The sequence below is a fragment of the Gymnoscopelus microlampas genome (assembly GCF_963454915.1).
Source record: "Gymnoscopelus microlampas genome assembly, chromosome: 14".
Lineage (NCBI taxonomy): Eukaryota > Metazoa > Chordata > Actinopteri > Myctophiformes > Myctophidae > Gymnoscopelus > Gymnoscopelus microlampas.
The window spans coordinates 31085935-31099832 of NC_139951.1; the positions used below are offsets into that span (position 1 = coordinate 31085935).

The window sequence follows — 13898 nt, forward strand, 5'->3', positions numbered from 1 at the left end:
TTTTATAGATTTTGACATTTGCATATCTGTGAAGTAAAAGTCAGACTCGATAAAATACATCTATGATAGTCTTGATCCAAGGCTAGACAATGTCATGAATGGGGTCACTTTGGCTCTTTGGGTTGACAGTTAGTTGACACTGTAAATATTTTTGCACTGTGAAGGTATATTTAGCTACATACCAGCAGATGGCGGTAATGCAACACTTGGTGACCAACTGCCATAACGCTCAAGCAGCAAACTTGAGTAAAACTACATTTCCCAGATTGGTTCATCATGTAGTCCAGAGTCCTACAACACACTACGCAATGAAAAATAAATACGGGTTCGTCACACTGTGTGGGAGCTCTGTCTGTCTGTCTGTCTGTCTGTTGACTGAAGAGTTGAGACAGCGAGAAGTGACCGTAAACTTGTAAGTTTAACTTTTAATGTCAGCATCTGGTAATGTTTTGGTTATGGAAGTTTGCAGTGAATATATTCGGCTATTAGAATTATAAACATTAGTCTGTATGACAGTTTACAGTTTACTTTCGATTTCTGATTTTATGAACGTTATAACTTGATAGAAGTCCCTCACAAACGACTCGATGACATATAATCGTATAACTGGGAACGAAATCAACGAATCTATAATATGTAAATGAAAGTGTACATAACTGAGTAATCTCCGTGACTTGCATGTCGTTTACTTTTCTTTCTTTTTTAAAAAAAAATCTCCGTGACTTCACAGTTTTCTGAGAAAGTGAAAGCTAAGTGATCAAAGATCAACATCGGTCTGGCTTCCTGTTGTTGCAGCAGTTGTTTATCGTCAGTCAGACACATGACATGTTGTCGCATATCAATCAGCGGAGGAGGCGTCTTCCAGCGTTTTGATTCTTCATATATTTTATTCTAGCTCAGCATGGAGAGCTGCAGCGACATTGCAGTGGCGGAAGCGTCGGCGACCTACTCTCTGGTCCTCTTCCATGACATCCCTCACTCATACCCACCGTCCACCCGGGTGACATGTCAGTACACCCTGACCGCTGGCTTCCAGCCCAGCTCAAGAGACTGGGTGGGGGTTTTTAAGGTGAGGAAAAAACGTATGAGGATACATAGAGTTAAATCCTCAGTGTTCAAGGTGCATTATTACCTACCTTTTGCCATGACCAAGGCTGGGATTCGAACCGTGGTCTCCCTTATGAGAGACCCCCGCCCAAAAAAGTCAATCCCCGCTTGGGTAGGGGAGATATTGTGCTTATGAGCTTCAGGCAGTACTACTTGTCAACAAGAAGGTGTCCTAACCTAAAGAACACCTTTAACCACTGGCACTGCAGATGTGCTATTTAATATTCTACCATACAGATTGCCTTGACGTTTTATTCATTAAAACAAGTTCTGGATTGCAGCTTTAATTTAAAAATTGATAAATGAACACTGAGGATTTTACTGTGTATACTAGTCCCTCTATACTGTGTACTATACAAGAATGAATTATTTGTCAGACTCCAGTTTAAAGGCCTTTTTCCACTGTACAGAAGAATGGTTCTGAGCACGGTTGATAACCGCTCCAGTTGTCTTTCCGTTTGCGGACAGTCTGGCCCGGCACAGATTAAACGGGGGCAGACCGGGCCCGGTGTGCCGGTAGTGCCAACCGTGATGACGCATACAAGTGTGCTCAGCGACCATTAAACTAATACAATGTTGTCTTGCAGGTAGGGTGGAGCAGCACCAAAGAATATCATACATTCGTGTGGGTAGAACCGTTCTCGGACGTGGTGAGAGAAGATCCAGTGAAAAAACAAGTGGTGTTTAATGGTACGATTTTTGGTACGATTTCTTTTACCTGGGATTGTTTCCAGTTCTGTGTTACTTAATGGTACTGTAGGCCTACATTTCTTTCTTTTTCTTTTTTATGTGATAATGGAGTGAGGTTCTGTTTTGTTATTATGGCGTGGCTCTGCAGGAGTCTGTATGTCTGGGCTAATCTCTCAAACCGCTGGACAACAAAATGTCTTGTACCTCCACTAAGTTTTGTAGTTTTTTAACCATTTATTTCTGTTAGAGTACTATTTGCCAAAGGATGAGGCTGAGTTCTACCAGTTCTGCTATGTGGACACCAGTGGTCAAGTGAGAGGAGCCAGCACCCCGTTCTGTTTCAAAAGTCCAGAGGAGCCAAGCGTGGACTGTAGCCTGGAAACTGACCTGCTGGTGATCACAACACAGGTTGGTATCAAGTGCAATCAAAAAGTCTGATTTTAGAAACTGTGCATGGTTCAACAGGGAAGCCATGGCAAGTTGGCAGTGATCTAAACAAAGACTGATCATTGATGTGCTCATGATATCAGATACAGTGATTGATAAAGACGTTGTACTGGTGTATCGATTCCCAGAGGGATGTGCAAAAGATGAGTCTGTGATGAAACGCACATTTGGATCTCAGCTCATGGGCAAATAAAGTGCTGTACTGACATGACATTTTGTTTAATCCAGGAGCAAGTTGAGCAGAGTGCACAGGAGAGGGATGAACTGCAGAAAGAGGTGGATCAGATGAGAATGCAAAATGAGAGCATAAAGAGCACTCTGCTGGAGAAACAGCGAGAGGTCGACCACCTGAAGGTCTGCTTGTGGTTTGTTACTACTCTTACTTAGCAAAGTCCTGAGTGTTAATTTAACTTTTAGAGATCCTTACCGGGCCACTGAATTAAGTTATCACTTAGGATTTTGCTGTATACACCTTGTTTCACTGTACATTTGAGAAATTATAATTAGAGATGACACCCACTCGTATTTAAGCAAGAGCACAGTTTCCATCAACTTTATTAATACTATATAATTACTTTGTTCAGGAGCAGCAGGAGGGGAGTGAACAGGAAAGAAAGGAACTTGCCAAAGAGTTGAGTCAAACGAAGCAACAAAACGAGAGCTTAAGAAGTAGTCTGAGGGAGCAACAGCAAGAACTCGACTGCGTCAAGGTATGTCTTCGATCAGTACAAACCTCTAGTCTGAGCATCTAGAACAGGGGTGGGCAGTATTTATTTCCAGAGGGCCACACTGACTTCGTTAAAGTGAGTGAGGGGCCACACGTTGTACAATTTAATTGAAACTTGAATCACATAGTGCTAAATTATGTTAAAACTGCATGACTTTGGTAGACATGCCAGACTATCTTCACAATAAGGTCCTTGCTTTCACAACAAGAATTTTCAGTTACAAAATGATGTATCATTCTGGTGTACTCTGTGCGAGGTTACAATGAAAAGATTACTTCCATACATTATCTTAACTGATATGCACCATTCCAAAGGTCACTGATAAAACACATTGCATTATGTTATGAATATGGACTCAAGGCAGACTGTTTCACTGTTACATTATAAACATAAAACATTTGAGTACATATGGATGGAAGAATGCAGGTATCTACTCAAATAGTAAATATGAATTACTATTCATTTGAGTCGAGTTCAATGAATTTGTCCAAACCATTAATATATGGCAGCCTTTTAGAATGTAGATTTTTTTGGGGGGGTCGTTTTGTTTTTCTTTGAGGACTTGGCGGGCCGGATTGAGATGGTCAAAAGGCTGGGTCCGCCCCCCCGGGCCGTATATTGCCCATGTGTGATCTAATAGTGATGTTACGTTTCAGGAGGACCTGATCCAAAAGGCCCATCAGCTGGAGCAACAGAATAGCAGAGAGGAGGAAAAACTGAGTCAAAGCTTGAAGTCAGTGGATGAGTCACAGGGTGAACAGGAGGTAATGCCAAGGGAGTTTTATCTCTGCATTATATTTGTATGTCCCTTTTCATGCATAGAATGTAGCTGAAAGTGCTCCGCGATATCACAGTTGAGGAGCCAGAGAGAGAGAGTGAATGAGTGAGTGAGTGAGTGTGCGTGCGTGCTGTGTGCGCGAGCATGCTTGTGAGAGGGAAAGGGAATAAGGATAGGACACAAACCTCAAACTGTTTTGTTTTGATACTTAATTTACTTGTCAAATAGGGTAGGTAAGATAAGCCTTGGCTTCAGCCTACATCATTTCAACTTAGTAGCCTCAGCTGTATCATCCATATTTTGTTAAAAGGACCGAAATAAACTACTATTACTAACCCTAGCTCAGGGTAAGAGGCAAAGGGCGAGGTTTGAATAATTTTTTTAATTCAATAGCAGTCACACTTAGCAGAAGTTGTGTTTCCAGCTCTTACGCTACTGAAAGTGAGTACTGTTCACTACTTCACTACTCACTCTTGTCTGTGACCGTCTGTACCATCGGCCGCATTCACACGGCAGCTGTTTTGCTCGTTACACTCACAGTGTGAATATGGAACACAACTCGTATGTAACTATGTATGCACAGGTTAAGCAGAAATACGATCGAGCTGTGGTGAAGATCAATCAACTGAAACAGGAGCGAGAGGAGCTACATGGGAAGCTCGACATCCAAAGTGTGGAGATTGCTGAGTGAGTTACAACTGAACAGATAGTCCAGCCTCTGCTATGTACCTCCTATTAAACACAAATTGTATAATGACAAGAGAAGATAGGGTGACAACATTGCTATGCCCCCCCCCTGTACACTGAAAGTATACTCTCTATTACTCTTTAATTCTCATTTCTGTGTTTTCAGGCTAAAACCCAAACTCAGAGAGCAAGAACAAGAACTGCTCAAACTGAGAGATGATACTCAGCTCCTACAGGTATCTAAGAGCTGTTTTAATTTGACAGTATAATTAACAATGGAGGAATTACAACTCATAGACCTTGGTAGGGCTTGGTGTAATTACATCTGTTTAAATGCTTCACAATTAAACATACATGGAATCATAATAGGGGTCCCTATGGTAAAATAATAGGACTGCTGAATGGATATGGTATTATGATGAATGCTCATTTGTTAGAGGAGAGGGGTCTGTGGCAGATCATAACATTCTCTTCTGTTCCCTTCACAGGTGGACCTCCAGAGCAGTGAGAAAGAGAAGGAGAGACTCCATGTTGAGCTTCGTAGACTACCTGAACTAACACACAACCTGGCCGAACTGAAAAGAGAAAACAAGGAACTACACAGGAGTCAGCAGGAGACATTGCAGAACATTCCAGACGAAGACATGAAGGTGGGAACAAATTCACACAAGGCCAACATGACCCATTTTCTTTTGCAACAGTGTTGATGAGTTACCGTGTCCTGATGTCTGCATCTAGGTGCAATATCAGACCCTACTCAAACAGCTACAGGACGCTCGTGCACAACTGTCCAACGAGAGGCACGTGTCCAACAGCACACAGGCACGTTTGGAGCAACTGGAGAGAGAGCTGCTTGACACCAAGGAACAACTAGAGGGCCTTGCATTATCATCTGACCAGACGAAACGCTGCAGCAGCAAACTAGAGGTTAACTTTAAAGTTTCCGACAATATGTAGGCCTCAGTTCAGATTTCTGAATATAGATTCTTCTTAACGTGTAACAGCAAACTGTTGAAGCAGATCTACTTATCTTTACCTTTCTTGATTGATATTATCTCAGGTCTTCATGTGTTATTGTTGTTTTTAAGCTGCAACTCACAGAAGCGCACAGCATCATTGCAGGGAAGAGTGAAGAAGTCACTGACATGGACAACAGGATCACGATTGAGCAACAGGAGAAAGAAGCGCTAGAAAGACAAAATCAGGTAGATTTCCAATTAGGTTTCTTTTGTTGATTTAGCAAGGGTTGTATTTAGTCAAAGGGTCACTTCCTGATGTTTGGCTCATCTTTGTTTGTCTGTGTGTTTACCATGTCAGATTCTCAAAAGAGATATTGAGCGCCTTCGCAGCGAGTTTGCTGAACAGATGGCCTCTGCCCCTGACTCATTATACATGCAACCTTCAAGCCCTCATGGCTTCTCACCTGAAACAATCACAACTTCCAGCCAGGGGCAACAGCAGGACACACTTTCAGAGTCTCTCCAATATGATGAGACCCTATTTGAAACAATGGGTAAGGTTGACGAACCTGTTACAGAAGACAAGGAAACATTTCTTTTCAGCTGAATTTAAAGCAGTAGTTAACAAACATGTATACATTTGTTTGTGAGGGGGAATTTTGTCTGAAAGTTAATTGAAAAATCAGTCAATATTATGTTGTGATATCAAGTTCCTTTTTCTTTATTTGCTCCATTGACCAAATTACAACTTTTTTTCTTCCAGGAACCAGTGCAGATACAGAGGAAGAGGTACGTCCAGACATTCATGTCTTTCAACCAAGTTGGGTTTTTGATACACATACAGTAGGGTGCATCCAGTGGTTTGTTATACGTTTTTCCGGAGGTATACGATAATCACGGCACTCTTGTAGCACTTTTGTGGAAAATATTCAAAGACCTTTATTGTAAATTAGCTACTGCATGGCAAAAGTTAAAAACACTAACGTGTTGCCGCAGATAGCCTTCATCAGGGTGACTCATCACAGCCATATTTTCCACAAGAGTGCCCTGGTCACTTTTTAGTTGTTTTGCTTGTCACCCTTGCACCAAAGAGCACCTTGTTTGGATTATCTCTCATCTGCCAGAAAGATGCAGCCCTCTCTGTTTTCTTATTATACATTAAATGTTCTTGTCTCTATTTTATTCCTACTAAGCACAGACAGACACACTACACTCACAAATGAAGCACCTTTCCTTATCATTTTTAGAGAATTGGACTGGTTCTTATCATGGCTGCCACTTGTAGACACCGTAGATACTTCTGGATCATTTCACTGTTTGGAAACTTGTTGATAATGAAAGTCTATTTGGCTGCACCCTTAGTCTGAGCAGGAAAAGAACTGTACAGCGTCCCAACCAAATCATGTATTTTAAGATGTTATGTAAACTAAGTAGTGGTCCCCAACCTGGGGTTCCGCAGAGCATTCGCTGGGGGTCGGCACTCTGCAACATGCCTCATGAAAATGATATGATTACTTTGTTTACATGCCCCTCAAGCCGATCTCCTGCTGCAGTGGCTCAATGGGTAGTTGCAAACAAACATCATAACGGACAGTTTATCTTTTTAAATTTCTAACTAACCTGTCATGATGTCGGCTAAGCTGGATATAACCCTTCCAGCCACCATCAATAAAATGTATAGTGAAAGAAAAGACAAATTCATGTTAACATGGTAGAATATGGCTCATTAGCTAACATTCCTGAACAAAAAATTACCATTTAAACCTTATATTTATTTGACGAGATTCCCAAGGGCTCTGAACTAAGCCCCTCCTGTTTTTGCTATCCGAAAATAGCCGACCTACAATGTCACAACACATCGTTCGTGTTGCAACACTTTGTGAGCTTGTATACATATATTTTTTGACAAATCTTAGCCCCAGAATGGGGATGCTAGAGTTCAAGTGGTTAAAGTTAAAAACAATAATTCTAATGGACCCCCCCCCCCCCCCCATGTGCATAGCCATTAGATATTCATGAATACCAAACAGTGTATGCTGTTCACAATTTATGTGTTTACTCAAACTTAATCCAACGGACTCCTCTTACAGTATGTTACCACATATGACCGGCCATCTCTATTTCAATCCCAGGAATCGTTTGTGTGCGGGCACTGCCAGGAGACTTTCCCTGGCCTTACCCGGGAGGAGAAGTTGCTGCATGAGCAAAGCCACCAAGTGTGTCCTTTCTGCACACTCATCTGTGACGGCATGGAGCTGTCTGTGTTTGAGGATCACGTGTACAGCCACGAGTTGTAGGAATCAGGCTTGGGCGTAAGGCCTAGAATGTCTTGTGTGTTCACTTCCAAGTAGGTTTCAATAACAGTCGTGATTAAGCAAGACTGAGAATTTATAGTGCATCTCTCAACCTGACTCATAGCAATTATTGTACTGAAAGTTCAACTGTTTATGGTGAAAGTAAAGTAAATATTATGGGGAGAGCTTCAAACATGCATCACATAAAATGCACATATTCAATATGGCTTATTCTACAAGAAATTACTTATTGCCTTATGCACAGAATACAATATCTTAAACCAGAGCTCAGACCATGTTTTGATGGAAGAGACCACTACTGACAATTAACAGTGAATTTGTGTTTCAAATGCTGCTTTATCTAGAAAAAAAGTGCAATCCATTGGGTGGGTAGTTGTTTTAAAATGAAAAATAATTGTAATGATGCAACATGACGGTAAACCCATGTATTAAACCCCACCATTTTTTATTGTCTATTATACTGTATACTTACACCATATAGCATATATACTATACTTTGTGCTGACAACAAAAAGAAAAACTCATCACACCACCAACCATTGCAGGTGATGTAATTTTGAAAATAACAAAACTGCAATAAAAGATAATCGCATGTTCTGACTGTCGAATGTTACTTAAAGGTTCACTTGCTGCTTAGCAGAAATATATGAAAGGTATTGATAATATAATATGAACAGACGACAGCTTCCATTATTGGCTTTCAGGAGGTGTAGTTACAGCCTCTGTGTAGCATTCAGGGATTGTGAAATAGTTATAGTCTGTAGTAAATAGTAGTCTGGCTTCAGAGACTAAAGAACATGAGCCAATTCATATCCTGTTTTCCCTGAACCCCTTATAATATATGTGCACTTGCTGCATCCACTTTGTGGCCTTAAGGGAGCTGATATAGCAGGATATCTTTGGGTCCACACATATGGAGGGATTTACCCATACGAACCTCCTCAGATCCATAAAATCGGACTCGTTCTGGCAGGCACATTATGATCCCTCCAGCTAATCTTTAAGTACAGTCCAGAGAATCTGATCTCAAGGTGTCATCTGATTGGCCTCTTCTGGTGTGACATCACGGGAAGTCAGTTCAGAGAAGAGAGCAGGCAGCCAGTACTGTGGTTCCCCAGCAGCTTGAGAATCCAGCCAAGCCAACCCCTCTTTCAGCAGGTGACTCTGCAGGGAGACAATGGCCAATAAGGTCTTATAAACTGAAACCAACTATTATAATTATGGCACCTCTTCACACTTACCAGGACTTGAGAAGCCCGTTCTCTCTCCCATTTTAGATTGTCTGTGATTTCACCCACTGTAACGTAGCCCTTCTTCTACAGAGGGACAAAAAAACAACAATGTATGTGTATACTCTGTGTGAATATGGACATATAATATTTCACCAAGTTAACATATACTGTATATGGCAGTCGTCCTCAAACTTTTTCATGTCAAGGTCCCCCAAATTGATATGTATTTGGCCGGAGACCACCAACTGAAAGGATTTGTGCCAGGGACCCCCATACGAGAAAATTCAAAAATAGCCGATCTACAAGCTCACAACACGTCACAATGCAACGTGTTCTCGAAGATCTGCTATTTTTGAGAAATATAAAATGGGGCTTAAGTGTTTAAAGTGTTAATTTAGCTCCACCCCTCATATCAAGGTCGTATGGACAGATAGTCTATTACCAAATAGAAGATAGACTTTTGAATATACTGCCAAACAGAAGATATCATTTATATAAAGGCACACAACAGAAAAGGGGTTGTAGGTAGGTTCAAATTCAAGACTTGTTTGTTCCAAATGAAATGTGGATGTTCAGGATGTAATATTCTCGTTTTTTGTTTTTTTTTGGCCATACTTTTGCTTTAAATCTATGGTTAACTACAGGTGCCATGTTCTTTCAAATACACCTTTTGGAGCAGAGTGTTACCTCAGCCAGCTGTAGAACTACAGTGTGATCCATGTTGAGCTCTGCTGGGACAGACTGCACCAGGTATGAGTCTCCCACGGGTATCATCCCAAAGCCGTTGCCCATGGCTTTCAGCTTCTTTATGGCTCTCACCAAGTCGTCCCTGGAAAAGCATAAATCATTACACAGACCTGGTGTTTGGATATTTACTGAGACTAGCACAACCCAACTGGTATAAATATTGAAAATATCTGTTTAAATTAATATTATTAAATGCAAAACAAGGATTTTTAAATGTTCGATATTTCTAGAGACCGCTCTCATGTAAGAATGCTTTATCACAATGGCAATGACACTCACTGGCTGACATCCTGAGCATATTTCCCCCTTCCCTTCAGCACTCTGTGATGGAGTTCATCCAGTGTAATGAGCCCTGAAAGGACACATACACACACCTTTTATTTTATAGTCATTCATTGACAATAAAATTCCACATGTACAGTATCCACATATTTGTTATGCAGTTACATGGGTTAGTCTAGATTTGTGCATGAAAAAAAAATCTCTCAAAGTTAATTATAAAAATGTACTGTTTTACATTAAGTACAGTAAGCCATTTACTGTTCTAGATGTAGCATAATGCTTATCTCAAAACTTGGTAGGCCTATATTACATGATGATACAGGGTTCACTTGAATAATTTGTTTTCCAAGAAACCATAGTGTTGTGATAAACTGCTCCATATCACAATGATGCAAAAGACAGAAGAAACTAACCGCCATTCCTGTGTTTCAGGGCAAGGCACACTTCAATGATTTGTACACCCAGCTCATAGTAGAAGTCTCCCACACCAAGCATCTCTGACCAAAAGCCTTTGCCAGCTGGGGAAAACAGAGGAAAAACAAACATTTGTGTAACCTACTAAAACCGGGAAGGCATCTGTGTGTCATTAGCTAATAGCTATATATAGCTATATACACTGGTTCTTTATACTTTGGCTATTCAAAATAGCAGATATACAAGCTCACGTGCTGTAAATCTGTTTTTTTAATCAAAATTTTAATTCAAATCTTTGCTTCTGGTGGTCCCTGGAACAAAATATTTTGAGATGTGGGTCCACGGCCAAATACTTTTCTACTAATTTTGAGGTCCTTGACATGGAAAGGTTTGAGAACCACTGATATAGAAACATACGTTTTTCAGGATTAGGATTCAGAAGACATTTGTAGAATCGGCCTCAGGTCTTAATGGGTTAAAAGTAGTAATAATGTGCAAAGATTATTCATATTATAATAACACTTTGTGAGAAAAGCTAACTTTCCACGCTCTCTCTATATACATAATGTTAAACATAACTAAACGTAATTCTCACAGGCAAGTGGATCGACCCCAATGGTGGCACACATTTCCTGAAACTGGACCCGAAACTGTGAGCTCTTGCGGATCTCTTGTTTATGCTTGCTGGCAAATTCCTCCAGGTTAGACTTGAAGGTTTCCAGCTGTTTAGACATCTGAGAAAAAATGCCATGTATTCGATATTGTCAGCTGAAATATTTCCACATACATACAGGACACACCTCTAGTGAATATCAAAGTAGAAAGAGTAGGCATACCTGAACAATTTGATCTTCGGCAAGAACATTTCCTCTTTCCTTATACTTGGCCTCAATTAAATAAAACAAGAAATGTTAGAAATTAAGTTAACAGTATTCCTGAAAATGAATACTGTATTGACATTGCATGTTATAGCCTACCTCTGCAAGCTTCTTTTTGGCAATAGCTCCTGCACCAACCCCTCTCCGATGCATATTGTTACTGTAGTCTGATTACACACAATATATCAATATACAAGATAATAACTACAGCATAACCAATTTCCAGCTTTTAAACCTTTTTGATTATTTGATTATTATTATTGTTTTTACTGAATGCCTCTTGTTTAAATGTTTCATGACAAAAAGTGATTTTATTGTATTATGTTTCTTTTTTTGTATTTGGAATACATGAAATGTATGTAAGATCACAGACATTCTAGGGCTAACACAATACATGAATATAAAAGTAAATAACCTATGTTACTAGTCTGCGCACAATGTGAAATGTGAATACACAAGATAATAGCCAACTAATGTTACTGTCAGGTTGCACACAATATGTGAATGAATACACAAGATAATATCAACCAAATTAACCTGCTAATGTTAGTGTAGTCCACAAGCTCTGGGTTTTCACTAGTATACAGACACTCGACACCACGACGTGACCCCCCGAATGTTATATTCAAAGTATTAAAGTCGGAAACATTCACATTTACAGTAAAGTAAATGATTTACACGGTGCTATTTCAATGTTGTGGCAGTTTCCTGTTATTAAGGAACCCGGAAGTAAAGTATATCGTTGCTGTATGTGAACAACAACAACAACACTGCCATCTGCTGCCTGGGCGATTGTAGAAAGTCATAAAATAGTACTGGAGCATTTAGAAGTGAATGCTTGCTACCACATAATAACTAAGTGCAAACACATTGCCATGACATTTACACAATCAGAAAAATGTATTACAAGAAAACATTTGAATTGAAAGTCATCAAATGTGACGAACAAAGGAGTTCCACCGTGCCTCAACTCAAGCCAAATTTAGGCTGGTCCGGTGCATCTCAGGAGCAGGACTGGAATATAGATAGAAGGCACTGCACTGGAGCAAACTCTGACAATTAAATTGATTAAATAATCAAATGTGGCATTGATACTTCTCTGCGCCTAACATATAGGCACATAACATATGCCTATTTGTATTGTCTTGCTTGCAGTATAGCTACCCATTCATTACAAAATCTCAGAACTGGAAGTTTATTACAAAATGATGGCTGCGTATTCATGTTGATGAATACATGCAACCTATTCATTACTTATATGTATTACATATTTTTACATTATATATATGTATATATTTTACTAAAACCTGAAGATCTGTTATCTGTTTGAGAATATATATTTTCTTTCAACTGTCCTTTTTTCAGACTCCAGAAGCAAAGTGGCTACAGAGTGTGGTGGTGAGTTGTTATTATTATAGGCTATATTGATATTTTTTGGTTTAAGAGATTTTCACTTCCACTTTCCTGGAATGCCTTGCATGGGATGAGGAGAGTGTGGAAATCTGACATGGGAGATTACCTCAAAAGCGCCTGTTTGTAACTACAGTGGAGTCAGTAGGCTACTGTATGGGGCTGAGATGTGGACTCACAGTACAGCAGGAAAAGGCCCTGGACGTCATCTACACAAAATTGGCACAGGGGAGTCCCGAGTTGGTGTTAGTGTCGAGTCCACAATCTCAAATTACATCACATTGTATGAAACCTTATCTTCCCTTCTTCTTGCTTCAAGCTATTCCCACTGAACAATAGTACACTTCTATTCTGCTTGCCAAGTTAAATAACAGACATAAGCTACAACAGAGAGCGCTTTATCGTTCCATTTTTCTTGACATCAAATAAATTACTAGTAGATAATTTGAAATATTCTGTTGTAATTGAGTTTCATTTGAATGGCCTCACAAAATAAATAATTAGAATGGTAGGCCTACTAATGACTACTGAGGCATGAGGCCTACTCAGTCATAACTAAGCCCAGCAGTGACTAAAATAATAATAATAATAATTCAATGTATATGATGGTGGCGTGCGCCAAACATAGCAGATCTACAAGCTCACAATGTGGTGCATAGATCATTTTAAATAGAGCTATATCATTTTTTTAAAGTAAATTTGCTTGTGATGCTTAAGCTACAGTATATAAATAGAGGCATTGCTAAAGAGAAAATTTGTATTACACTACAAAACAAAAGAATCTGCACACTTCTAGATTTCAAAACATCACTTGCCCGGTTTCAATGACAGTGTACAGCTACATACAATTGAGATGTATGGCAGGCAATATAACGTAGTAAGACAGATCTATTAATGTAACAATAAATACAAATAATGTTGGTTATAAATGGGTCAGTATGGAAAACTCAACTGTTTTCTTCAATTAATAATGAAAAGCTTTATTCCATAGCAAGCATTTTCTTTCTGCCTCTCTTCTGAATAAATGTATGAGATTAAAACCCGCACTTAAATGAAATAAACATTAAGTGGTCAATAACATCGATCTTATAATATTCAGTTTGCCACTTTTATATGTAGTCAGACCTCACCTGTCCTTTAATACGGGTTTGTACTACAAACCACTTATGATCGGTGTTACATCAAAGTGTGTGAAGTATTAAATTCAGTGACACCAGAGGTCGC

General features: G+C 39.6%; 2 protein-coding genes across 3 annotated transcripts; one reads left to right on the forward strand and one right to left on the reverse strand.

The window, feature by feature from the left end:
- Positions 1 to 310: 310 nt before the first annotated feature.
- Positions 311 to 8308, forward strand: calcoco2 (calcium binding and coiled-coil domain 2). Of its 2 annotated transcripts, none has more exons than XM_084079303.1 (15): positions 311 to 412; positions 896 to 1069; positions 1695 to 1809; positions 2045 to 2205; positions 2473 to 2598; positions 2829 to 2954; positions 3629 to 3736; positions 4334 to 4437; positions 4604 to 4673; positions 4926 to 5087; positions 5176 to 5364; positions 5526 to 5642; positions 5755 to 5950; positions 6160 to 6185; positions 7529 to 8308. In XM_084079303.1, the coding sequence occupies exons 2-15, from the start codon at positions 902 to 904 to the stop codon at positions 7691 to 7693; spliced, it is 1833 nt and encodes a 610-aa protein (XP_083935429.1). In that variant the 5' UTR covers positions 311 to 412; positions 896 to 901; the 3' UTR covers positions 7694 to 8308. The 2 variants fall into 2 exon arrangements, with proteins under 2 accessions (XP_083935429.1, XP_083935430.1); XM_084079304.1 differs by having other exon boundaries at positions 1695 to 1797.
- A 144-nt stretch (positions 8309 to 8452) lies between these two features.
- On the reverse strand, positions 8453 to 11974 carry snf8 (SNF8 subunit of ESCRT-II). Its single transcript, XM_084079319.1, has 9 exons — positions 11802 to 11974; positions 11364 to 11431; positions 11223 to 11273; positions 10982 to 11120; positions 10386 to 10490; positions 9970 to 10042; positions 9631 to 9772; positions 8953 to 9027; positions 8453 to 8875 (listed from the first exon to the last, which is right to left on the reverse strand). Exons 2-9 carry the CDS (start codon positions 11415 to 11417, stop codon positions 8738 to 8740), a joined length of 777 nt encoding a protein of 258 aa, XP_083935445.1. The 5' UTR covers positions 11418 to 11431; positions 11802 to 11974; the 3' UTR covers positions 8453 to 8737.
- Between the last annotated feature and the right edge of the window lie 1924 nt (positions 11975 to 13898).

Excerpts from the sequence above, each read along its gene's own strand:
- calcoco2 (XM_084079303.1), top strand. The coding sequence starts at position 902 with ATGGAGAGCTGCAGCGACATTGCAGTGGCGGAAGCGTCGGCGACCTAC. Across the intron at positions 5,365-5,525 it reads GCTGCAGCAGCAAACTAGAG|CTGCAACTCACAGAAGCGCA; the intron begins GTTAACTTTAAA and ends GTTGTTTTTAAG. Across the intron at positions 5,643-5,754 it reads CGCTAGAAAGACAAAATCAG|ATTCTCAAAAGAGATATTGA; the intron begins GTAGATTTCCAA and ends TTACCATGTCAG.
- snf8 (XM_084079319.1), bottom strand. The coding sequence starts at position 11,417 with ATGCATCGGAGAGGGGTTGGTGCAGGAGCTATTGCCAAAAAGAAGCTT. Across the intron at positions 10,491-10,981 it reads TGGGGTCGATCCACTTGCCT|CTGGCAAAGGCTTTTGGTCA; the intron begins GTGAGAATTACG and ends TGTTTTCCCCAG. Across the intron at positions 9,028-9,630 it reads TAGTTCTACAGCTGGCTGAG|AAGAAGGGCTACGTTACAGT; the intron begins GTAACACTCTGC and ends GTCCCTCTGTAG.